Source organism: Tachypleus tridentatus, chromosome 2, assembly GCF_004210375.1.
Source record: "Tachypleus tridentatus isolate NWPU-2018 chromosome 2, ASM421037v1, whole genome shotgun sequence".
Taxonomy (NCBI): Eukaryota; Metazoa; Arthropoda; class Merostomata; order Xiphosura; family Limulidae; genus Tachypleus; species Tachypleus tridentatus.
In genome coordinates this window covers 73,997,805-74,024,257 of record NC_134826.1, presented here as the reverse complement: position 1 = coordinate 74,024,257, position 26,453 = coordinate 73,997,805, and the positions used below count along the sequence as shown (strand labels likewise).

The window sequence follows — 26,453 nt, the reverse complement described above, 5'->3', positions numbered from 1 at the left end:
CTGTACTATTAAGTTAGGACCATGCGAACGTCATCCCTACTACCTTGTTTACATTGTGTTTGAAATATTGATATTAGTCATCATACATTTACTTCCTTTTTGGAAAAGTGTTTTCTTTACACGTAATTTGAGGACGGATATAAACATTAACGCCTGCACCATGTCTCACTCTTTTTATGTAAAGTGTTTGAAAACTGTGTCTGCGTGGAGAAACCCATCCAATCTTGTTCATGTAATTACAATACAACAACGGATTCGCTGTTTAAAACATTCCAACTAATATCTTGTTACTTCGAGTAAATGAAAAGAAAATACATGCCTTTTGAAATATCTGTTGCCCACTTTTGGCCAGAATAGTAAAGTACCCAGTGGTATATAAAATATCAAAACCAGCAACAACAACCAAAGGTCTGTGAATCGAAGTAGTAAAAGAAACGTAACGAACTCGTCAGTAAGTAGAACACAGTGTTAAGTATGGCAGTAGAAAAGCACCACTAATGTTACAGCACTTGATCTCTGGTTGAATGTTTTGAACAATAGACCGTACACACAGTCACGCTTTTGTTCTAACATCTCGCTCTAGTGTTAAAGCTCTTGAGGGACCAATAAGAAATAACAAATATTACACCAGCGTTCGTTTACTGTTTAAACACAGTCGTGTATAATTTATTTGTTGTTAGGCTTAATAAAATCTTGAACATTTAAAGTGTTCAGAGTAATTTGTGTGTGAAGAATGAAACTGCATCTTGTCCAAAATGTAAGTAAGTGAAACAGGTACCACTTCTTTGGTTGACCAGTGCTGGCTTTCTTTAATTTTACAACAAACTGTATGGAGGATCTCAAGATAATATATTGTTTACGTTAAACACATTTCTGGAACTTTGACGACCTGAGCATGTATTATTATATTTATATTGCAGACATTTGTTTGTGGTTTAATACTGGAAGGTTTGAATCTTATTTTATATTTCGTTATTAAATACACGATTCACACAGGATGTTTTGATATCTACCCGTTTTTTAGTTGTTTTCATTATATCTAATACACCATATAGCCTTGGATTGTACTTGTTTAGAGGTTCATAATCTACGGATCGTCTATTTTATATATAATATTTCAGCATAACCTCTCTTTCTAAAACAAATAGTGCATTAACTTTTACCGAATTTCACTTTGTGAGCTTGGCGCTAAATTCGTTGTACTTACTTATTTTTCCGTTATTACAATACAATAGTTCCAGACACGTCTAGTTTGAGTGATTTGGTTGAAAATATTCACATAAATTCTGACAACGGTATAACAACAGTGTTTTTAACCGGAATATATGATTAAATTTATTGTTATAACGTCACTTGTTGGTTAGGTAGTTTTTGCCTTTTTGTAATTATCTAATTAAAATATTTCAAAGTCTGGTCCACATCGTTATATTAAATAAGTTTATTTCTTTGCGTTTACTAGCTTAAACCGTAGGCCACGTTTATAATACACTATGTACTACACTAACGTCAAAATAAACTTACTTGCAACTTTACGGTTGATGGATCAAATGACTGAAAAGAAAAAAAAATTGATTCATTGCCAGCAGAAACAAGAACATTCTCTAATCGATTCACTATACTGATATATATATATATATATATATATATATTTTCAATGTCTTTTCCATTTATATCTTCTTGGAATTTACTAAAACTTCCGACGCAAAAATTTTAATATTAAACTTTTCTATATTAACGTCATGTGACTTTTAGCCAGCACCTAAATTGCAAAATAAAAAAAAATTTGTAACTCGTAACAATGACAAAGGTATTGCACGGGTAATTTGGTTGAAAATGTTTAAAATAGTTTGGAAAAGGTAGAGTTACATACGAGTATCTTTATAGAAAACCAAATAAACCCACTTAACCACTGCATAAGGAAGAAAGCTTTATCCGTTATTAAAACTTGCAAGGACGGCGGACCCTTACGTTTTTTTCTACTAGGTTTTATTGTTATGAAGCTAGTTTTAGAAGCTTGTGAAGAAATTCAATATCGTTCAATTGCTCTCTTTAAGCTCTAAATCAATACAAATCATGATCGCGATTTGGAGGTAAGTGTTTAAATATGCCACTTAGTATGGGATTCGAACCGATTATGTATCGTCAACCATATTTTTAACCAACTAATTTATCGCGTATCGAACGTCGAATCTTCCGGGTTTTTTTTGTGTTTTTTTAAAGGAGATGATTTGGTGTAACTGTTGAGTCACGGCTAATAGGCTAAAAGAAATAAACTCAAATGAATTTACTGCTATTTCACGTTAGAAATAGGGATTTCAACTGTATTTTTAACTACAGACTTTTCATGAAATATTTCTGCGTTAACAGTATGAAACGTAGCTGGATTCGAACCCGTGATTCTGTTGTTGGGCTAACGAAATTAGCACGCCTCCAATAGAATCGACGTGGTGTAATGAATTATGGTGCTGGGGTTGTGGATGTGAAGTTTCATAGGTTACATCATGTTGCCTCATAAACGTGCTCCGCCCTTGGGATTGTGGATGTATTATAATTGATGGTCAGTTCCCCATCACTCCGTCAAAAAAGTCTGGAAGTCCGTGCTGTTTAATGACTGCCATCACTCTTGTATATCCGCAAGCGAAAGCTATGTACAAGGTTTCCAAAGGAAAGGAGCAAACGTTTTGAATGTTTTGCTCGTTACTCTGTTGACTAATACGAAACATCCACTTGAAATGCTCGTGTTTATATACCAAATCCTTGATTAGCGGTTCTGTGGACGCACCACCAAATAAATCCACGAGCTAATCACAGTAATGATTCGGTTTAGGAGATTAATGGCTAATAATAGTTTAATTATTCTGGTATTTATCTCCCACCCTCCTCAGTCGCTAAGCGGTAAGTCTGAGGGCTTGCAATGCTAAAAATTAGATTTCGATACCTGCAATGGGTACAGCGTAGACAGTCCATTGTGTAACTTCGTGGCTAATAACAAACAAAATAAAATTTATCAGTTCTAAGACCTCGATACTTTTTCCTCATATATTTTTTCTTGCCATTTGATATTATTGAAGATGCAAGAATTCAGGTTGTATTTAAAAAGAAAACGTTGCTGAAAAGCCTGAAAACTAGTAGGTTACTTGTTTGTTTTTTGTTTTTCAGTCACAAGCCATCGTAAAACATTAGTAGACACTTCTTAAGATCAACATAATTCAAAATTATTTTAAACAAATGGCTTAAAATAGCATATTATAAATTTAATATTCAATTTTTGATAATAATAAAGAATAATTACTAAACTAAATAATATATGTAACGTGCATTTAAAATAAACCTAATTTGTTCCTTAAATTTATCGACGTTTCATGCAATTTTATTTCTACTGAGGCGACAATTTGGGTGTCACGCTTCTTCTTATATAACTACGTAGCCCGAAACGTCTTCCAAGACCAAATCAAGATGGAAGGAAATATTCATAAATTTCAACCAAGAATTTTTCAAAACTGTTAAAATCCAACTTGAAAAAGTAAAACTAATTTACTTAGATGAAACCTGAAGCGAATACCACTTTGTCTGTACAAAATAATTGTATTAAACGAAACTGTCTCTAGTGTATTTCGTACTCTTCCTCCTGGGTTTGCGCTGTTTTTGGAACAGCCCTGCTTATAGAGTACATCTTGACTTCTGTAGGAAGTAGAAGGGGAGATTCTTTTGCGATAGTGGCGACATCTATCGCAGTAATTGATTAAAAGCGCTTAAAAACCTTCCTTTTCTTTTTAACTGAACAGCCTATTTCACTGAAGAGTTACACTCCTTGTGTATCCCGAATATCTTTCTTTAGAATCTGAGGAATTTCTTCGTTTAGGAAAGCAAAAAAATAATAATATTTCTTAAGTTATCTATGAAGGAAAGAACAATAAATTTCTTTTTTTATTTTCCTAACTTCATCTTGAAGAAGAAAGAATTCTGTTTGGAATTTTGCACAAAGCTACGGCAGGCCATTAGTTTCAAGAATCTTTATTAAGTACATGTTGAAGGATTAGATTAAGAAAAAAGTGATAGAACATTGAATTAAAAGCCTTTTTGATATTGTGTTTGTTTGATATTGAATTTTCTACAAAGCTGCATGAGAGCTATCTGTTCCAGCCGTTACAACTTTTGCAGTGATAAAGTGAAAGCACCTAGTCAACACCACCCACCGCCAAATCTTGGACGTCTCTTGACTGAAGAATAGTGGAATTGATTGACACATTATAACACTCCCGGTGGCTGAAAGGGAAATCGAACTCGCAATCCCAGAGTGACAGTCGAGCTTCTTAACTATCAGGTCAATTACTTATGTTGAAAACACAAGCGGAGAAACTGATTCGGGTCCTCCATCTTAGTGTTTGTTTATGATCTAAATCATTGTATCAAAATTTGTAAAATTGAATTTCAAAATATAAAACAGATTAATAGTATCAAAGACGTGCATTCGTTCGATCGATAGAAAGTTCAACCAATTAATCACTCGATAAACCCAACGTGTTTTTACTATCTGTGCAGGTTAATCGTGTACGAAAATGGGATTATGTCTCTTCGGATTTTCTGCCTTTCCTGATAAATTTCACGATACTTGAAAGGAGGGAGAGAAGACAATTACATTTTTGGTCATCTATTGTTCAAGCTAAATTTGGAATAACAATTGAGAAGTTGAACCGAGCGTCTCATTATCACCAGCAAAAATAAAATAAAAATTGCTTTCCACATTTTTTGGGTCGTCAGTACATTATGAGAGTGACAGTAAAATACGACTCTTCAGTTTAACAAGAGTAGTCCAAGTATTGGTGGTGGGCAGTGCTTGCTAGCCCTCTTCCCTCCAGTTATCAAGTAGCTAGCGCAGATAACAAACTGAATTTCCAGCCACCACAGAGTCGATGTGGCAGCTTAGTGCTATTATTATCATTTAGAAGGAGGAATAGGGAAACTAACTGTATTTTATAAAAGAGACTTCATATTTGTCCATCCTGTACTCACTGGAAGCCCTCATGAAGGTGTAAGGTGCACAAAGTTTCGAGTGTTGAATTGTATTTACATTTTCGTATTCTCAGCTTCTAACATTTAAGAACAAGAATGGTACAGTCGAAACGTTACTCTTTGGAAACGATTTATTACTAGAAGGTATCCACTCCCTCCCCCTTTAACATCTATTGTAAATCCAAAAGGCCTGAGTGTCATGTTTATTTTTCTGTTAAACGTGGCTGTGATACGTCTAGTAATCGTTAATTTGGTACCCTAACGACGTAGTTATGGTTGTGGTCTTAACCAGAAGGTAAGTATATTGTCGCCAAACCTTCAAACGTAAAAATGTAAAGAAAAAAAACAAACATTAATTTCTATCGTCAATGAACTTTCAGTAATTCTTTTGTTTGGACTGACCTTAGAAATATGAACTAGTTTGTCTGTTTGTGGAAGCTGGAAAAAAGTTACGAAATAATTGCTCGTTTACAATGCTTTCATTAATAAACAAAAACATTGGGAAATAAGACGAAACACATGCGGCTGCTTATCTTTGGAAACTATTCCAATCAAATGAAAACTTTCCTTACTTTTTGTTTTACCGTGAGACTCTATGAAAACCGTGGATGGTATAGAGAAATTGTGTAGACTCACCTAGAACTCCTGGATATCAGTGTTGAACCGAGACCTGTTGTTTACTGTGATATTGGCTTTATGAAATAAGTTTGCAGTTTGAGTGCATCTGATTGGATAGGTTATGGAACGGTACAAGTTAAACAGTTCAAGTTAATTATACCGTTGTGTAAACATGTTTCATGCGTCATCGACTATACATTTGCTTTAAGGACAGTATTGTAGTACAAGTTAATGTAATATAAGTGTACTACAGTTATTTGGAACTTACCGAAAGTGGTTAAAGTCGGTCGTTAACAGACCAATAACTGTATATTGTTTGATCCACCGAATTGTATTATAGCCCAGTGAGAAACTGTTGCTTTAATATATTCCACTGTACTGAGTTACAGGCCACGTAGTTAGGACGGTTGATTTGTAATCTGAGAGTTGCGGGTTCGAATCCTCGTCACTCCAAACATGCTCACTCATTTAGCCATGGAACATTATTATGTAATGATCAATCCCATTATTCTTTGGAAAAGAGTAGTCCAAAAGTTGGCTGTGGGTGGTGATGACTAGCTGCCTTTCCTGTAGCCTTACACTGCTAAATTATGGACGGCTAAAACAGATAGCTCTCGTGTAGCTTTGCGAGAAATTCAATAACAAAACAAAAACCAAATACAGGCCGCATTAACTACTGCATGACACACAGGTATCATATTATAGACCAGTGATGAACTATTACTTGGATATATATTCCACGTACGGTGTTACAGACCACATTAACTATTGCTTGACAAACGAGCACCGTGTTACAGTCCAGTAAGAAACTAACGGTTGGATATATCCCACCGCATGGGTTGATCTCATGGTAGAGTTCTAAATTTGAGTGTTGATGAGTCAGGTTCGAATTCGGGAGGTACCACAGAATATTCCTCGCACTTTAAACTTTATGGGTGCGTAATAAAAGTGGCTTGTTTTGAATTTCGCACAAAGCTACTCGAGGGCTATCTGTGCTAGCCGTCCCTAATTTAGTAGTGTAAGACTAGAGGGAAGGCAGCTAGTCATCACCACCCACCGCCAACTCTTGGGCTACTCTTTTACCAACGAAAAGTGGGATTGACCGTCACATTATAACGCCCCCACGGCTGAAAGGGTGAGCATGGTTGGTGCGACCGGGCGCGAACCCACGACCCTCAGATTAGGAAGCGCACGCCTTAACGCGCTAGGCCATGCCAAGCCCCAATAAAAGTGGCAGTTAATCCCTTAGCCTGCTAATGGCTAACTGCATTCCCACTGGACAGTTGTTAAAATCTAGATAGCATTAATAGATTTCCTAAATAGATGCACATGCCATCTTACGGTAATCAAGGAAACGCGAGTGTTTTCACCTTTAAGGATATTATTTAAACGTGGATGAGGCAGATTTAGCGTGTTAAGTTGTAGTTATGATTAATGTTACTTCTAATACATTGAAAAATGATGTGCATCAATATCAAGGAATTTGCGCTACCAGTTTTTGTTGTGTGTTTATTTTTAGGGGTGGATATTCTTATATCATCGACCTTGTTGGATTATGAGGCCGCTTTGCAATGATGCTAGATGGTTATTTGGATATTTAGGCCTAGTGGTTGCCAGTGTTGTTGAGGTTGTCAATGTGTTGAAACTCTTCAACATTATTTGAGGGTATGCGAGGCTGGAATGATGAAGTGCGCGGCACATGATTGGTTATTTTGCGACCGCGCAGGTCAGTAAGAATGTTGGTTGAGGTTCTGTTTCTCTCCTTTATATACGTAGTTACAGGATTATATTTCATTAAATACTAACCTTTGATCGGATTAAAAAAATATTTTTCTGTTTTAAAAATTGGCCGTAAGGCGTAAGTACGAAAAAAATAACATCTTCAATTATTTTTGTTTTTATTGGATAATGAAGAGGATTTAAAAATCAAATAATAGTGAAAAACAAAGGAGCTAAAATATAATTATCTGACGTATGGTATGATATCCATTGTTTCATTTACTACAATACTGACACGCGACTCCTGTCAGTCTATGTATTAAAGTTTAACTTACAATTTTACATATATATATATTTTCCTGCTCTGAAATGGCGAACATACTCGGAGCAGTTGGGAATGAACTGATATGCCCACAGATGTCCCTGACGGATGTTTCGTTAAGCTTGTAGTGCTAAGTTAGATTTACGATAATTACGAACGGTATCTCGCAGATAGGTTAAGAAAAAGAACAAAAACTTCCATACTCTCAACCCCAACTGACATAAGATATTCTACTGTTTTGAGTAATACATAAAACAAAATATGGAGGAAGATAAAATCGTTTAGGGGAAGGAGATAAGAATGTATGCCAGCTGTTGTTCGATCTGTATAGCTGGGTATTATGTTTTCCACTGTTTACATGTAATTATTGTAAAATATAGCGATTTATTGTTAAGTTATTGTGTGTTTTAATACTTTACATACATAGTAAACCAATGAGGCGCTTGAATATATTATGCTAATGATTAAAACATAGTAAACCACTGCATTGGTTTCCTATGTGTTTTAATGATTAGCATAATTTGTTTTAGCGCCTCATTGGTTTACACTTTGTATTAATGATTAATATAATGTGTTAAAGCGCCGTATTGGTTTGTTTAAGGACTAAGATACTGGTTATGACGGTTTTGTTTTGTTTTTACCAAACGTGTCTTAATAGTTGAGATGTTCTGTTCGCGCGTCTTTGAGTGATTTTAGTGTTAAAGTTACTTTGTTTCTTTGAGTGTGTATTTAATGATTTATCTATAATACAAGTGTCATCTCGTTTCAAGGTAAGTGTTTGTTTCTAATCTTTTGTTCAGGTGTATTTATCTATGAGTTGCGGTTCACTGCGATGTGTTATAATTTCATAACCGTTCAAAAGTTAAGACTCAGGCGTGTACGTTTTGATGTGTATTCGAAGGTTGGGTTATATACACATACGAGGCTCAAAGAGTTATTTCGAGATAACAGAATCGTTTCTAGTCTGTATAGTGAATCAGTCAGGGTGTATTTTTGATTCAGCCAATTTGTTTTCAGTGAAATATTTTAATATGTTAGCTATCGCGCATATTGAGATGCGTGATTTATCGGTCATGAAGTACAACTAAGTTTTTATTGATGACCAGAAACCCACTTGAAATAAAAATATATCTCAGAACGGCTGGTGTGGGTATTAACACCTTTATTGATAGGCAGAGAACAACGTTTCGACCTTTAAGGGTCATCTTCAGGTTAAGAAAAGTAAGTAAGGAAAAGAAATGTAAGTTTATTCTTTACGCGAATGTAGTGCAGTTAGTGTCATTTGTAAGCTACAAATTACCACAATTTTTAACCTTGTAAAAATGTTAAATGAGAAAATAAACATATTTATTAAGGTTCCTTCGACTAGCGGTTGAATCACTTCCATTAAATTAATTAAAAGAACCCGGCAACGAAAGAACAGCTGGTTTCGCATTTTGTAGCTGTTCATCAGGATGCTTTACCAGTATTGAAAATTATGTTGTTGATGAAGTGTTTCTGAACACTTTGATGGAAGAGTATATGAACCTGCTGGATGAATGTTCACAACTGTGAAGATAGACATACAGAACACCATCATTCATTACATCCGTGACAGTAGCTCGAACCGCCGAAGAAACAATCAGATTGTTAGTATACTGCTCGCTTCAGCCAACTTCTGAGTAAGCAGTGTGACGTCATTCTGATCTGGGCACTAAGTTTTCTATCCGATTAAAGGAAAATACCTGTTTGTTGTTTTACAGTTTTCAGAGACTTAACACATTGAGAAGGAGTTGTTAGTAATTTAGAGATTACTGAAAAAATGAAAACCGGAGTGTTAAAGCATCCTCCAAAAAACTATCGTTGGGATGTTTGTTCACCGTAGTATTAATATGCCATATTTTAATGTACAAAGAATTTGTAACTTTAATATTAAAGTTATTATAAAGAATATTTTTGTAATTTCATTTTTATTCACGTTACCACAGTTTAAAATATTGTAACAGCCAAAACACGTTAAGCCTATTTCTCAAATTCAGAAATTTCACCGTCTCAGCTTGACTGAACTAGGCTTACAGTGATCTAAATAAAGTGTATATGTAATACTCCAAGTCGTACTTGTCACAGCTTGAGCTCGCGTAATTTGTATGGGGTGGCTAACTGCACGTGCGCCGACAGTAAACTTCTGAGTTCGTGAACGGGTTTTGTAAACAGCTTGGAGCGTTTCTTGCTTCCTTCCCCAATCAAAGAGACTACATTGCCATGACAACCAACGTGATGCGCACGTGCTCCGAACAGTAACCCGTCGGAAGGCTCCCCACAAAAGCATAAAAGTTCGAACAGAAGAGGACTGTATAATAGCTGAAGTGAAACCTAATGTCGCTGTGCGCTGATATTATATCAGGTTTCATTCCATTCTAATATTGTCATCCAGTTTTGAAACGTCACAAAGACTCAGTGATCCTGTCAGCCACCTTGTTGAAATCTGACACGCTGAGACAACAGACTGTAACAGTTGTGTCCGAATGTACAGTGATGACTATACAGAAAAAAAAAGTGTGTGTGTGTGTCTGTATATTCTTTAGAACAAATGAAAGTATAGAAGGCAAGCAGAATGCGTTAACGTAACTTATAAAACATTCACTAGGGGCAGTACCGCAGGTTGTTTACTGTGGCAAGCGCTCGGCAAACAAGATAGTCGTATTCTGAAGTTAAATGGTTTAACATGAAGTGTTCATTTTTCAGTTATTCTATAATACTATTGATAGTGTATACAAATACATCACCTTATACTAAATGTGACTAATAGACGTCAGTCACTTTGTATGTGGGGCTGTCCGGGATATGGTTATTTTGTACATTGAAAAAGCATTCTGAAAACATTAATGCCAGAAGATGTTTATTTATTGCAAGTTAAAAAGTGATAAAGTACATTCAAACCTCGTTTTAATAAATATGGTTTCTTGCTCCCCCACATATTGTTTCTTTCTTTAATGAGTAAAATAGTAAGTGATCCGACAGGACTTAGTACGGGGACACGCATTAAAATATACTTATGTGTTGTACTAAATACATAGTATTTCAATTAATAAAAATGCATTAAAACGCTTAATTTACCGTCATTGGCTGTAAACACTTTGTCCCCCCTTTTCAAAATATTATTTGCGTATCCAGGGGCGGGGTTACACTCTGGGAAACGCTGGAATAAGAATGTGTAGCTAGATTGAATAATGTAAATATACTGTTGTCAAAGGTTTAATTGTATTAAACCCGAGATAGGCCTACTTATTGTTGTCATGGCTAATGACCGTTCATGTCAAATTATTAATTACAAATTAAATATTAACTAATTACCAAGAACTTCTTACTGCTAATCCGCTCTCGTCTTCTAAGACTGTGACTGTAGTGGACAGGAATCGAACCCGGCTATTTTTGATGGAAGCTACGTGAGTCGATCCACTCCACTTCTAGTTAGTAATTAGAGCCTAATTAGGCCTGACCTACAAGTTGGTTAAGGTTTTCGACTCGTAATCTGAGGATCGCAGGTTCGAATCTCCGTCACACCAAACATGCTCGCCATTTCGGCCGTGGGGCGTTATAATGTGACGGTCAATCCCACTATTCGTTGGTAAAAGAGTAGCCCAAGAGCTGGCGGTGAGTGGTGATGATTAGCTGCCTTTCCTCTAGTCTTACACTGCTAAATTAGGGACGGCTAGCGCAGATAGCCCTCGTGCAGGTTTCCGCGAAATTAAACAAACAAACAATAAACAGAAACTTTAGAAAAATCGCTATACAAACTTTGTGTACTCAAATTTTTGAGGTAAAAAGGTTTATGTTCCATGAGCAATATTTAAATAATCATCTTATTTCATCATTTTTACAAATCGAATTAATTTTAAAATGTAATATGTTTGAAAGAATCTGTCAAACTTCCCAATGATAAAATAGGTTTTTCCTAGTGGTGTATGTAAAGGCTTAACTTAAGTGTAATGCTTTCTGTAATGTTTATCACTGGGTAACTTAATATATTATTTCACTTAGTGTAATTATTTTCAACATAAAAGTTTTATCCTTTTCGTACACTAAACTTCAAATCCTAAATTAACTATTTGAGTCAGAGAATACTTCCATAAACTTCTTATACGATGTTGACATGAAAAAACCCGTTAAAGCACATTTAGGTTACTTATTGGAAAAAACAACATGTATCTTTAGATTACTTATTGGTGTAAAAAACACACACAAATGTATATTTAGGTTGCTTATTGGTGTAAAAAAACACACACAAATGTATATTTAGGTTACTTATTGATGTAAAAAAACACACACAAATGTATATTTAGGTTACTTATTGATGTAAAAAAACACACGCAAATATATATTTAGGTCACTTATTGGTGGGAAAAATAACACCAAAATGTACCTTTAGGCTAATTATTGGGGGGGAGGACATAATGTACATGTAAGTCACCTACTGGAATAATTTTGAGTGTCTAACTGAGAACTCGACAACTATCGTTATAAACACTTCAAACAAAAAATTAATATATTCGAAATTTTCCCGTGATTCCTGGTGCTACATGTTATGTGTATTCAACTTTTTGTATTTTTACAGTAGTACGTTTACTTAAATTATATAATATTTTATGTGAAAGAATTGTATCTCATCACACAAGACTAATAATAAAGATCAGTTTTCTTGGGGTCGAACACACTTTCAGCAACCAAGGTTATTTTCACACATTTTTGGTTGCTTTACCAAAATACTCTCTGTGTAAAATTGCATGTCCGTTCGATCAAAATAAGTCCACATTGAAACGTTCAGATAACGAGTGTAAATAGGTATCTAAATGATTCCAAGAACTGAAAACTTACATAAATTAAAAGTGATAACCAATCATCACCCTTGTTCGCCGGTTCTGTTTCAACGTGATTAGTCGAATTTTAACGTACGCATCCGAATCAACTAATCACGTGAAACTTTCTCATAGTTAGAAGACAAATCACGCACTAAGTGATTTTAGTTATTTTTTTTCTTCTAAGTTGGTCATAGGCTTACACGTAATAGCCATTTTTGGATATGATAAACCATAAAATAAAGCGGTTTCCTATACTCGTGTTCTGGTAAATTCTCGAAGTTGGGATGTTTACAACTATTTTTACAGCGTAGAATTATGGTCAATATTGAATGGTTGTTGATTTGGGAAGAGTTTCAATGAAACTGAATTTTCCAAGTTTCGTTGTAAGGGATCGAACCCTGAACTCATGCAAAATTTTATGTGAAAAATTGGTTTGTTGAGTCTTCACATGTTTAAAGTTGCAATATAAAACTCGGGAATTCTTGTATGATCGTTTTAAGATCTTAGGGTTAATAAATAGTATTTTGGTTCAGAGTGTAATAAGGTTGGAACGCGCCACTTTACGTAGAGACCAGCTGTAAATGTATTAAGTATAATTGCGATCGTTATGATATCATAATCTTGTGGTCTAAGGTGAATCACCCACCAGTGGCACAACGGAATGTCTGCGAACTCACACCGCTACAAACCAGGTTTCGATTCCCGTGGGGGGCAGAGCACAGATAGCCCTTTGTACTTAATTCCAAACAAACAAACGAAAGTTAATCACGTTTACTATGTCCATATAATACTTCCAGTAATTGTAGAGAACTTTCAATTCATTGAAATGGAAACTTTGCAAGTGAGCATGATCGGATAGTGAATCAGGGGATTCCTGGTTCGCGACCTGTTGTTTATAAACGCGTTCCGCAGTTTCGGTGCAATTGTGATGTTTTCCAGTCTTATTAGTGCTTTACCAGGAACCACTATGCGTAGAGAGATCTGTGTATATGTTGCTTTGTACAAAAATTCCCAAACAAATTTTGCAAGATGCTCAGCGCATCGTAACACACTTGAGTATTATGCAGTGAAGACCAAAACATCGCTACACTGGTGAGACGAGTTAAAGGATAGTTCAAAAATTTATCTTAGAATTTTTACACCGTAACCAGAAAGATTTGTTCAGCTATTATCCTCGGATTACACTCATTCTAAACTTTCAAATGACAGAATTACGTTGTATTATATTCAATATATTGTGCAAAAAAACAAACAACGAGAACATAATTTCTTCATTGATTATCCTCGTTTGTTGGCTTTCTGCTCTGCTCAGTTTGTTTTTACAATATAGGCTTTAGCAGCTGCACAAAACATATTTTATATAATAAATTTAAATATAGATGGTAACGGGAGGGTATTCAAGATTTATGTATTATGTCTCTAGACAGTGTTTCGAAATGAAATATTCGATATGGAATACATTCTGCTGCACAGCAACAGATATGTTGTGGAAAACCGAAGGCCACGTGATTTAAATGAAGTCATCAAACGGAAAGGTCTTTTCTTCTGTTTTTTCTGAACCACCGCACTTCTCCACCTTGACTACCACTTGTGGAGAATGACAAGAAAGACGAGCTAGTGACACCTCATTATAAACCAGTAACTGCAGACCCGGTTATTTGAAGCTCAAGAAATAATTCCAGTACCTTCTAGTCGTCGCCGGCGCCAATCGAGACTAGTGAATAATCTAGTGATTGAGGAAAGTCGGAAAGGCTCGAGGTGAGGGATGATGACAGCACATGTTCAGTGACGTTAAGTAATACTGAGCTGGCTTGTTGAGGACAGCGTGATGATTCATCTTCTCCTAAGGTCATTTTTATTTATTTCGTACGGCAGTAAGTCTACGGGTTTACAAAACCAGGGGTTCGATTCCCCTCGATGGGCTCAGCAGATAACTCGATATGGCATTGCACACACACACACACACACACACTTTTACCACCTGATGATGTTGTTGTTGAATTAAGCACAATGCTACACAATGGGCTATCTGTGCTCTGCCCACCACGTATATCGAAACCCGGTTTTTAGCGTTGTAAGTCCGTAGACATACCGCTGAGCCACTGGGAGGCCTTACCACCTGATGTATAAAATTTGGAAAATAACTGTTGTCGTTGGATTTCAGTATTTGTTTAAATACACGCAGAATTTGTACTGAAGCTGTTGAAGAGGTAATAGCCCCCTCAAACATTTTTTGGATAATTACTGACGTAAGTAACTCTCTCTCGTGTTTCCTTCTTTAACTGTTCTTTCTTGACAGTTAAGGTATTCAGTTTGGAAAGTGCTGAAGTAACGTATTATTAAGAATATAGTTGGAATTTTTTTTACGTAGCTATAGAAGCTGCCTTCTAATCTAGGGGCGAGGCAAGTGCTGTAGTTCCCCAAGACATCCGAAATGTAGCATGTGCTTAAATACTGATACGAAGGACCCCCCTTCAGTTGTCCATTTCTACTGGCTGGAGATCATAAGTTGATCTTCATCTTCAATTCAAATGCTTTCAGTTTGCTACAAGTTGTAAAACGAGCGCTTTGTAATTAAATTATGTTCGAATCAACTGATATATGTAAGGTCTACGAATTTACAACTCTAAAATCCGGAGCGCGATTCCCTGCGGCGGACATAGTTGATAATAGTGCAGTGTTGCATTTCTATGAATCAAACAAACAAAATGTCTCACACTGTTGTTAAGCAACGAATTTTATTTGTCCATATAATTATCTTGGGTCCCGGGTAAAACACAAACTCAATGAATGTCTTGCAAGACTAAGAAGGGAGCGTCAGAAATGTAAAAACAATGGATCCTTTCCTCCCTAAATTTTCTTTCTTCCCAAATTTTTAAATATTAGGGCCAAGCCTTCTTACATGTTTTTCTCGCATCACACAAACTCAAATTCATCTACTTTTGACATCACTACCTCTTACATGAGGTGCTTCATCCCCCTTTAAGATTATACCCTCGATCCGCTAATGATGGAAGCAGAACAGGTCGTGACTTAACATGTAGGTCTGAATACACGCTAACGTAACATGCCATTAGAACATGTCAAGTTCTGTGTCATTAGAATAATCTTCCATCCTTTTTCGGTAAATCCAGCTGATTCTTGAAATCCAGGAATTTTTTGAGATTTTAAGTTCAGTTGGGAAGGGGAACACGAACACATTTTTAAAAGGTTTTTTTATTGTCTTCATTCGCCTCTTGTTTAAATATGTTGGAAGACGAAGTTTCGATGCACAGACGCAGGGTAGAACTTTTTACTGTCGTGTCAGACTAACCCTGATTCCTTCTTGGTGTTAATGTATTAACTTTGTCCTCTTGTAATCCATCATCTGCTTTGTAAAAAATCAGACACGCATTCCAGGTAATTTTATGAAAGTTACTGAGTAAAGAAAACAGTGTTGTTAACATAACATTGTATTACATGTTTAATGAAGTTAGAACCACATTATATGGTAATACTGTTTCAGTTAGCAGTCATCTGCCGGCTAGAATCTAGAAAAATAAAAACCAGAATATATGTTGCTTTCCCATCTTAACTATGATTGTCAAACTGCCGAACCGCGGTGTCAAGTTCTCACTTACCAATGAACGGATGTCTTCAGGTACATAGGTGAACAAAATCAATAGTTTCAATGTATGATTGAAGCCATTGTTTGTGTTTGTTTGTAGAAAAGCACATACACATTTTTTTTTTTTTTTATTGTTGCCAACTTTAGAAACAAAGTATCTTGCACATCGATTTGGGAATTATTTTCTCTGATGCTATAGGTTACTGACGAAAGTACAAATGGATTACACAGTTTTGTTTCTTTGTTTTGAATTTCTCACAAAACTACACGCTATCCGTCACTAATTTAGCAGTGTGAGACTAGAGGGAAGATAGCTAGTCATCACCACACACCATCAACTCTTGGGCTACTCTTTTACCAACGAACAGTGGGATTGGTCGTAACATTATAACGTCTCCACGGCTGAAAGAGCGAGCTTGTTTGGTGCGACGGGGATTCGAACCCACGACCCTCAGATTGCAAGTCGAGTGCCTTAACCACCTGGCCATGCCGGGCGGATTGAAACGGAATGAACTCGTTTAACGGATATGGAATACTACTGCAAGGGCTCGTACTCCACAGCAGCTTTGGTTCTGAAGGCTTAGCAGCTGAAAAACATTAAACTACAAGTACATTTAAAACATTAACAACACAAAATAATGTTAAAAATAACAAAAATAGTTTCTACAACTATTAAAGTTATATTTTGTGATTAAACATAAAGCTACACACAATAGGTCGTGTCCATCATGGGTGTCGATGGGTTCCAGGTTGTATTTAATATACTATACGCATCTTAACCACCTTGGTCTAGATTTTGTTTGAGTGATATTGAGTTATAGCGGAAATAGTTTTCGCAACCTGCTTTTCGTCTAGAAGGAGACAGCTGTTTTTATTATTATTCCATGTTTTAACGGACTTGCAACACTAGAATCAGGAGTTCGATTCCCTCGGTGGACAGTGGGCAGATAGTCTGTTATGCAAGTTTACGTTAAAAATAACCAATTTCTAAATAATTGTGTTTTGCAAAAAAGACTTTAGCAAGGAAACATCACTTTTAAGTATTTACGTGCTGGCTTCCCAGTGGCACAGCAGTATATCTGCGGACTTGCAGTGCTAGAAACCGTGTTTCGCGACACAGCCCATTGTGCAGCTTTGTGTTTAATTACAAACAAACAATATTTACATGCTGTAAATGGGCGTGTCAATTTTACTTTAGCCTCCATAATTAAGTTCCATGAACAGTTTTTTAAGGTTACCTCCGTCTACAGAGCATGAATCTAGATACTCCAATTGAGCTTAGAAAACGCAGCTTAATCTCGCTTTGATATCATGTAAAACAAAAAATTGGTTTAGGCCACACTTGGTTCAGGCAACAGATAACACCAACAATGAAAATATTGCCCATCTATTGACATAAGTCGGGCAGTGTAAGTTAAGGGTCCCTCATTAATAAACATTAACAAAGTCGATGAAATATTTTTGTCTAGGTTTAAGGTTAATCTAGCTTATTTAATCGATCGTTTAATCCTGGCGCTTGCGGGAAAAGAAGCTTTGAGCTTTGTAGAGGTGGAAAAACGCTAAGCCTAAAGTTAGGGTTACGTTTCAACCATGCCAATATTTACATTAAATTCAATATAGTATAATATTTTTGTGGTATTAACAGTTAAACAAAAAAGGGAAGTTAATAATTTGACAGCGTCTTATTTCGTAAAACAGCCCTAGAATAATGTTTGCGTAACAGGCAAGGCCATGTGATTGTTCGTGTAAACAGGCATGTTCCTGGAGCTATTTTAGTCTCTTGAGGAAGAAGGTGGGGGAAGTGGAGATCTATCGATTCTTCACCGCTAGGGTATATATACTGCACTAATTCTGAAGAAGAACGCGTGTGTAAGGAGCAGCTGGTGTCTCCCACAAAACCAGAGGCTTGGGAGGTTCACTGGGTAAAAAGACAGTGAGTGAACGTTCGTGCATGTAATTTGTTGTTTACGAAAGTTTAGTGCGGGGAATTGCGCAGCTTGAAATACCGTAAGACTATTGTACGTCTACGTTCTAGTTTTGGTATTGTTTAACGGTTTTAGAATCACCAATTTTAAATTTTTAGTTGTTTTTTTTAATATTGAATCCGTTTGTTGAATTGAAAACGCGGTAAATACAATAAAATTTAAAACTGCACGTATTATAACCGTACAGAATTAGTCAAAATTGGTGTCAGAAACTCTGGCGCGTAGATGCGGGGTTCAAAATACTTTCTCTCTTATTACCTCGTGTTTTTTTTATTAACTATTATTTTTTGCTGCATGAAAATTAATATGCATTAACTGATGTTCATAGATTTCTAGAGCTTTGAATTCGGTGACTTTCCCTCCACTTTAAGTGTTCGATATTAATTGTTCCAACTACGGATAAAAAGTCAGTTTAATTGTTGTGTTTACTACAGTGGCGGTGGCATTTATATTTAATTATAAACGAGCGCTCCAGTGCCTCAACTTTAAGCTTGTAGGCTTTTAACGCTAAACACCGGGCTCGATTCCTGCAAGGCCTGGTGGTTAGGGCGCTGGACTCTTAATCTGCAGGTCGTGGGTTCGAATTTTTGTCACACCGAAAATGCTCGCCCCTTTAGTCGTGAGGTCGTTTCAATGTTACGCTCAGTCTCATTGTTCATTGGTAAAACAGTAACTAAAAGTTTGCATTAGGGCCAGAGAGATGGAACTTGTGTAGCTTTGCGCGAAATTCAAAACAAAGCAAATGATTCCTGTAATGTGCAGCCCGGCATGGCCAAGTGGTTAAGGCACTCGACTTGTAATCTAAGGGTCGCGGGTTCGAATTCCCGTCACACCAAACATGCTCGCCCTTTCAGCCGTGGGGGCGTTATAATGTGACGGTCAATCCCACTGTTCGTTGGTAAAAGAGTAGCCCAAGAGTTGATGGTGTGTGGTGATGACTAGCTACCTTCCCTCTAGTCTTACCCTGTTAAATTAGGGACGGCGCTAGCGCAAATAGCTCTCGTATACCTTTGCGCGAAATTTAAACCAAATCAAACCTGTAATATGCACACTACAGATCGCCCATTGAGCAGTTTTGTTTTTAACCCCCAAAAAAAAAAAAATTAGCTGAAAGAAATACTGGGTCTTGAGTAATATTTCATTCAACGAATGTTACCAAATGAATTATTGAAGTAAAGTTGAAGGCCCTAGTCAACGCACAGAAAATTGTTTGAATCGTAATGTTTTGGTAATTAATAATTTAAACGTGTGTACTTCTAACTATCGGAGAAGGCGTTAGCAGTGTAAGACTAGAAGAGAAGGCAGCTAGTTATCACCACCTATCGCCAACTCTTGGGCTACTTTTTACTAATGAATAGTGGGATTGGACGTAACATTATAACGCCTCCACGGCTTAAAGAGCACGCATGTTTGCTGTGACGGGGATTCGAACCCGCGACCATCAGATTAGAAACTGAGTGCCTTAACCACCTGGCCATGCCGTGCCCTCTGTGCAGGAATAGCACGGACGCCCCTTTTAAACTAAGACAAAAGACACCTAGATTTTCTTCCCTACGGATAATCAGAAGTTACTTTTGAAGTGGTACCTGACACAGTCACTCTATCTCTGTATACCGCTTTACAGCTATCTAGAGCGTCTCAAAGTCGAAAACCGGCGAAGAGTCAAACCGAGATTTCTTATTTTTGCAGTAACTATGATTTTATGATTTGATAGAATAAAACGGTATTCACGATCTGTGACTGCTTAGTTTATTATCATTCCACGCAAACTTTATAAACGTTTTAGAATCATTCCATAACCTGGTAGCCCACGTGCATCATCTTATAAAAAAAAGTAAACAAACGGGTATTGTGGGGAAAAATTATCGCCAAATAAAAACGTTATGTATGTCTAGCTATTGAACCTGTAAAAAGGAATCAAACAAGATAACGATGGAAGTGGGCACGTGACTTGAACTGTTAATGATGACATAGTAGACTGTCTCGAATTTACATGGACAATACAATTCCTGCATTACTGGCTTCCTCACTGTTAAAACAAATAAAACCAAACTTTGCTATCGTAGAAAGTCACTACTGTAAAATAGTAATAAAGTAGTATTCTAAAGTTAGCTAAAGGAAAGATGTAATGATCAAAGTTTTATTGAAACACCAAGTTTTTGATAGACAAAGTTGGAAGCCAGTAATATAGGGAATTTACCCTCTGTGCTAGGTTCTTTTTTCTCAAGTTCAATAGCCAGCCTTTCGTACCATCTGTATTTAGCGACATCTCCTGCACCTATATGTATGTGGTTCGATAACTAAAATATTTGATGTACGACAGTTTATATACACGTATGCCATATAATGCCGTCACGTATAATGTGACGGTCAATCCCGCTATTCGTTGGTAGAATAGTAGCCCAAGAGTTGGCGGTAGGTGGTGCTGACTAGCTGCCTTCTCTCTTGTCTTATACTGCTAAATTAGGGACGGCTAGCGCAGATAGCCCTCGTGTAGCTTTGCGCGAAATTCCAAAAACAAACAAACACTACGTGCGGAAGTGCTTCCCCACCTTTGCTAACGTTCCTGTAAACAAAAGCTAAAATTTATCACAATTGAGATTTCCATTAATCCAAAAACTTTCAAATTTTCTTTAAATTAGCCCATGTTTTTGTTAAGTATAGGCTGATAAAGTTATGTTAAAAAATAAAGCGAAAAATTAAAATTAGGTGGACGACAGTTTTTTGGTTTTTTAATGGTTTTAGAAAAATTACAAAACCTACTATAAATTTATTGCGTAAATATGGAATAATCATATACAATTTTAGGTCGAAATCTGGGTTACTTATTGAGTTGAACTAAAATCGGTTAGACTCTAATTTAAAGTAGTGTGGGTTTATAACATGTCCGATGTGTTTTCCATGGATTTCTTTCTGTTTAAACATTTAAAATGTTTCGTGGTTTCAAAAACAGAATGTAAATGGTAAATGTTCAGTGATTCCTTGGAGAATATTCTTAACAAGGAATATTGAGCGTTGGGTGGGCTTTAGAAGTGATTTTTATACATGCGTTGTGGGTGGTGGTTAGTTTATCCAAATAAACCTCTGGACAGTTGACTCTTTTTCTCTTAATGAGAATAGTATTATCCAGGAACCTGGGAAAGAGCTATAAATATCGTAACTTTATATTCAGAGGTTTTATTTGTTGTTAAGCACAAAGCTACACAATGGCTATCTGGATTCTGCCCACCAAGGGTATCGAAATCAAATTTTTTATCGATACAAGCATGCAAACTTGCCTTTGAGGTGAGGGTAATATATAAAGCTAAGAACAACATATTGTTCGTTTGTGAAATCATTGGAAGCATTTATGAAGTTCCCCTTTAGATTTTCGTTCACGTTATTTTTGTTATTTTTGCTGATGGTGGAGGGTCATATGCTGTTGAATGAGGAGCTTTGAAAATATTCGTAACCTTTTCATACGTGATTAAATAAAGTAAATTAATTTTGAAATGTTTAGTTAGTATAACTAATGTACGTTTGAAAATCCAGGTGGTGCTGTCATGCTTGAGCCGGTTATCGTTCAGTCACTTCATTGGTATTCGTTTAATAAAATGTTTAGGGGAAAGTCTGAGAAGTGACTTTTAAACGTGTTATTCTTTTATGTAGGTCTTTTAAATTTCATTTTAAGTTCTACAATTGTATATTTGATTTTATTATGGAGAGAAAAACAAAAGTGAAAACCTCAATTTTCATTTCCTTCTTATCTCAAACCGAATCCATTTGAGTTGGTTCTTTTTTTTTTTTAAATCAGAGATGAACAAAGCTGTTTTACCGAGAAATCTGAAAAGAATGGTTTATCTCGACAGCTTTCATTGTCTTTGAAGGTAATAGTTATGTTTCAAGGCTTGAACCACGTAGCCATCAAACATTTTCTCGCAACTATGAGAAGTCTGCCTATAGATAAGAAATATAACTGGAACTGATGGTAATAAACGTCAGGACGGTATTTCTAGATATCGGATATAACCGTTGCTTGTTGATGGTAATAAACGTCAGGAGATGTAGAAATAAACATTTTTTCTTACCAAATTCACAAAACTTGCATGGGCAATGAATTCACCGAAGGCATTATCTAAACGAAACGAAGGAAAAAACTGATATTAACGCATTTTAAGTCAGCAGTTCCCATACTTTTTCCTGGTGGAACGTTTTGCCCAGAAATAATACCTTTGTCGCGACATTATGTTACAAACAAAACACCCGAGAAAATGTAATAGTAATACTATATTAAACTTTTTACCAGTAAAATGGTTGGCATACTACAATGCGTTTAATTACCAAGTTAAAATAAGTTGGCTGAAAGATGGTTTCTTAATGGTAGTGTTAAGAATAATGCGCTTTTAAATACGCTGATCGAACAACAAGAGTATTTATTGTAGACCTCCTTACCAGTGTTCTATAAGTTTTACTTTCATCGGAAACCAGACAAACTGTGGGTCGCGGGCATATATTTTCTGTACATTGTTTTCCATGCATGTGCAGAATGTTTAATTTTCATGTGCACCAGTATCAAAGCAATGTACGGATGTGCGCTACCAGTTTCATTTAGGGATGATTATACGTATATAATACTATTGACCCTTTTGGATCATTAAGCTGTTTTCCAATGCTACCAGTTGGTTATTTGGGCTTTAGGCCTCTCAACTGTTTGGGTCGTTAAAACCGTCAACATTTTGAGACTCCTTACGGCTACTGAGGATGTGCGCGGCTGGACTAATGAAGTGCGCGACACTTCGTTGATTCTTGTGCGGCCGCGCAGCTTAGAGGGAATCCTGGTCGCAGCCTCGAGTTTATGTCACATTTCAGCAGTGGGTGCGTTATAATGTTCGAACAATCCCATTGTTAGTCGGTAAAAAAAATAGCCCAAAAGGTGGCGGTGATTGGCGTTAATTAGTTCACTTCCCTTTATTCTAGTACAGCTACACTAGGGACAAATAGCGCAGTTAGTTCTCGTGTTACTTTGTGCGAAATTCAAAATAGAAGAGGCCAGGAGCTAAGCGGGGTTTAGAGTGTTAGGCCGAGGGTCCATGGTTCAAGTCCAAAAATTACGGTGTACACATTCAACTGAGAGTGCTTCAAAACTGGTGGTCACATATCACTAGTCAATTAAATTATCCCACAAATTGACGGGCTTTTCTTCTCGTCTATCAGTTTAGAATTATGGACTGTTAGCAGAGATAGCCTTTGCTTGGATATCTGAAAGTATATTTCCTAACACAGTCTAATTTTGTAGCTGGATTGATGAGTCAACAGTTCGGTTTCCTGACACAGTGTAAGTTTGTATGTACACGTACCAACCGTCTTGAGGGACATTTTTACTTCAAATGGGTTTCTCGTCATTACGGACAGTGTAAGTTTGTACCTGGATTGGTGAGTCGTATCGATAGCCTTTCTATGGAACTGAATCATTCGAAATTTTCTGCAGACCTCATTAGCATATCCCATAAATCGATTACGTTAATCTAGTCTGGTTTCTCTCGGTTTCATATTTTGATTGATAGATGAAAAGTTTGGTTAAATTAAAATCAAGACGAGAAGTGTGTTATTATCTGAAGAAAATAATAAGTAAATATTAATGTATCGAGCCTCCTGTTCAACTGTGTGTGTGGGTTTACATATGTTAATATATGTTTGAAAGGCCCAATAGTGCTCTTACATTCTCATCTTTGTTTTATTCGTTTACAAACATTTTAGATCGTTATATTATAAATGATATTAAAATACGAATGTTTGCTTTACCATTACTTCTGTGAACCGCAGTTTGTAGAACCTCTTTTTTAAAGCTAGTTTTTGTAGGATCCCCTTTCCTTGCTTCAATGTATCCTGCTCTGTTTGTTTACCCCTCTGGTGGGACAGCAGTATGTCTACAGACTTACAATGCTAAAATCCGGAGTTCCATTCCCCGCGGTGGACACAGCACATAGCTCAGTTTGGTTTTGCTCTGAAATAAACAAACTGTTTGTTTCAAACCATATGCTACTTTATATAGGCACTCGTTGGACTTTTATACCTTGTTTTTTCCTATCTCACTTCCACAAGCAATAGTCCTGTTATTGAAGAGTTAATGATTTTCAGATTTGTCATTTGAGTGTTCAGTGGTAACATAGTGAAATAACTGTGAATATACGCATATATATTTTAACAGAAATAACATTTTTTAAGGTATCGCTTTTGTCCATTTTATAGTTCAGAATAAAATTTGTTATCCGTACGCAGGTCACAACGATTACCCACAATATATTTGTTAGACGTGGTAATAATAATGTAATATGTATGACAAATTCGAATTTAGAAAGAACAATAATAAAAGTAAGAACTTTTAAACGTTTGTGAAGAGCTAATCACATGCGATTACAATAAATGTTCAAGTCTTCCCCCACTCCACGTATTCAATCATATGGTCGAAATTCCAGACTTTTTTGTTATTTAAGTACGTTTGTGAAAACATATTTGGAACACTTTGGTCAGTAATTGAGTAAAGCTATGATAAGAAGTTTTTAATCTTTTCTTCGTCTTTCTGACCAAAGATTTTAAACTCCATTATCTTCGTGTTTGAAGTAAGTAACTGAAGACGAACCCTGTAATTTTCCTCCAAGGTGAACTTTACAGAATTTGTATTTTTGTTTAAAGCTATTTTTTAGAATTATTAAACATATTTTCTATATGTTAATCCCCAAAATCCGATGTATAAATTTGGGAACCATAATGATTCATCTTCTCAATTATTTCAGATAACAAATGGAAGCTGATATCGAATTCTCTCATCCAATCGACTCAAGAGAAAATATGAAACTGCTCTCAAGACATTGATACTTTGTAATGGTTTAACCAGAGAGATAATTAGGATGTGGCGTGGAGAAAATTGCGCAGTGTGGCGAAAGGTTGTATGCTACGTGTGGGTATGTTTTTGCCAAAGTTTAACATTGGTATGGGTTACTCTGTTTTGTCCTGTTTGCGCCAGTCACGATCTTCCTGCTGTTGTGTCTTACATGACCTTTAATGAAAGTGTGAACTTCACTCACGTAGTGGTGGACCAGAACTCTGGACATGTATACATCGGTGCCACCAACTGGCTTTACCAATTTGATGGGTCACTGAATTTGGAGATTGAGGTCAAAACGGGTCCTGTGGAGGATAACATTCAATGTTCCCCAACTGATTGCATCCTCCAAAAGAAGGTAAACACCACTAATGTTAATAAAGTCTTGGTCATCGACAGACAGGCCAACAAGTTAATTGTCTGTGGTAGCGTCCACCAAGGAGCCTGCCGCCGTCACGAGCTCGGGAACATTGGTAAAGCAGAGGAACTGGTACCTGTTCCAGTAGCAGCCAACGATCAGAATTCCTCTACATACGCCTTTATCGGTCCTGCCCAATATTTCGGTTACCTCACCAGAGTTCTTTATGTGGCAACAACCAACAGCCGTCTGGGACCTTACCGAGACATGGTCCCCGCCATCACTAGCAGAAGCCTTGAAGAGGACAACGGCCGCCTATTTGGAATAATTGAAAAGTCTTTTTCCACTATTGCCAGAGTGGATATCAGCTCTCATCTGAGGGACTATTATCTGGTGAACTACATTTACGGCTTCCACTCAGGAGGTTTTATTTATTTCGCTTCCGTTCAAAGGAAATCTCACTTGAGAGCGCTCGAGGAGTGGGGATACATTACCAGGTTGTCCAGAGTGTGCACTTCCGACGCAGGGTATAATACTTACACAGAAGTGTCACTACAGTGTATAGGACCGGATGGCGAAGATTTTAACGTGCTCCAAGATGCGATTGTGGGTCCAGCAGGTTCTGATTTGGCTTCAGCATTCAGAATTGGAATAGGATCTGATGTCCTCGTCGGTGTTTTCGCAGTTAGTAAAGACCATACTTCAAAGCCCTCGCGGAGATCCGCTTTGTGCGTCTACTCGCTGTCTGAAATCGAACAACGGTTTACAGAGAACATCCACTTGTGTTATAACAGCAGTGTGATCACAAGGAACATGGACTATATTGCAGGAAGTATCAATCAGTGTCCCGAACCCGGAGTAAGTTATTTTTGTTTTCTTTAATTAAAAGTTACAAATTGCAATAAAATTGTAATGTTCACCCGGGAAGATTTATTACACCCTAGATCTTTTGGTTTTTACTTGAAATGGATAGTCTTCCAAGTTTCTCACATTCCAGTGATATTAAAATGTGTTTTTTAAAGTAAAGAACACACGCACATATGCACATATACATTGTTTTGGCCACTGTTCAGAATGGCCACAAACTCAAATCTGTTCCGAAGTGTTCTGACCAACTAGTATGAACTGCGG

General features: G+C 36.6%; 1 protein-coding gene across 6 annotated transcripts in view; it reads left to right on the top strand.

Moving 5' to 3' along the window:
* The window catches only part of LOC143244237 (plexin-B-like), a 124,728-nt gene that overhangs the window by 46,674 nt on the left and 51,601 nt on the right, over positions 1-26,453 (top strand). For 5 of the 6 annotated variants that reach the window (XM_076488541.1, XM_076488542.1, XM_076488546.1 and 2 more), the window contains one exon: positions 24,876-26,180. In XM_076488541.1, the coding sequence (XP_076344656.1) occupies positions 24,990-26,180 (1,191 nt within the window). In that variant the 5' untranslated portion in view covers positions 24,876-24,989. Of the gene's footprint in view, positions 1-18,009; positions 18,136-24,875; positions 26,181-26,453 lie in introns of those variants that run through there. The other variant, XM_076488547.1, reaches the window with a different exon arrangement.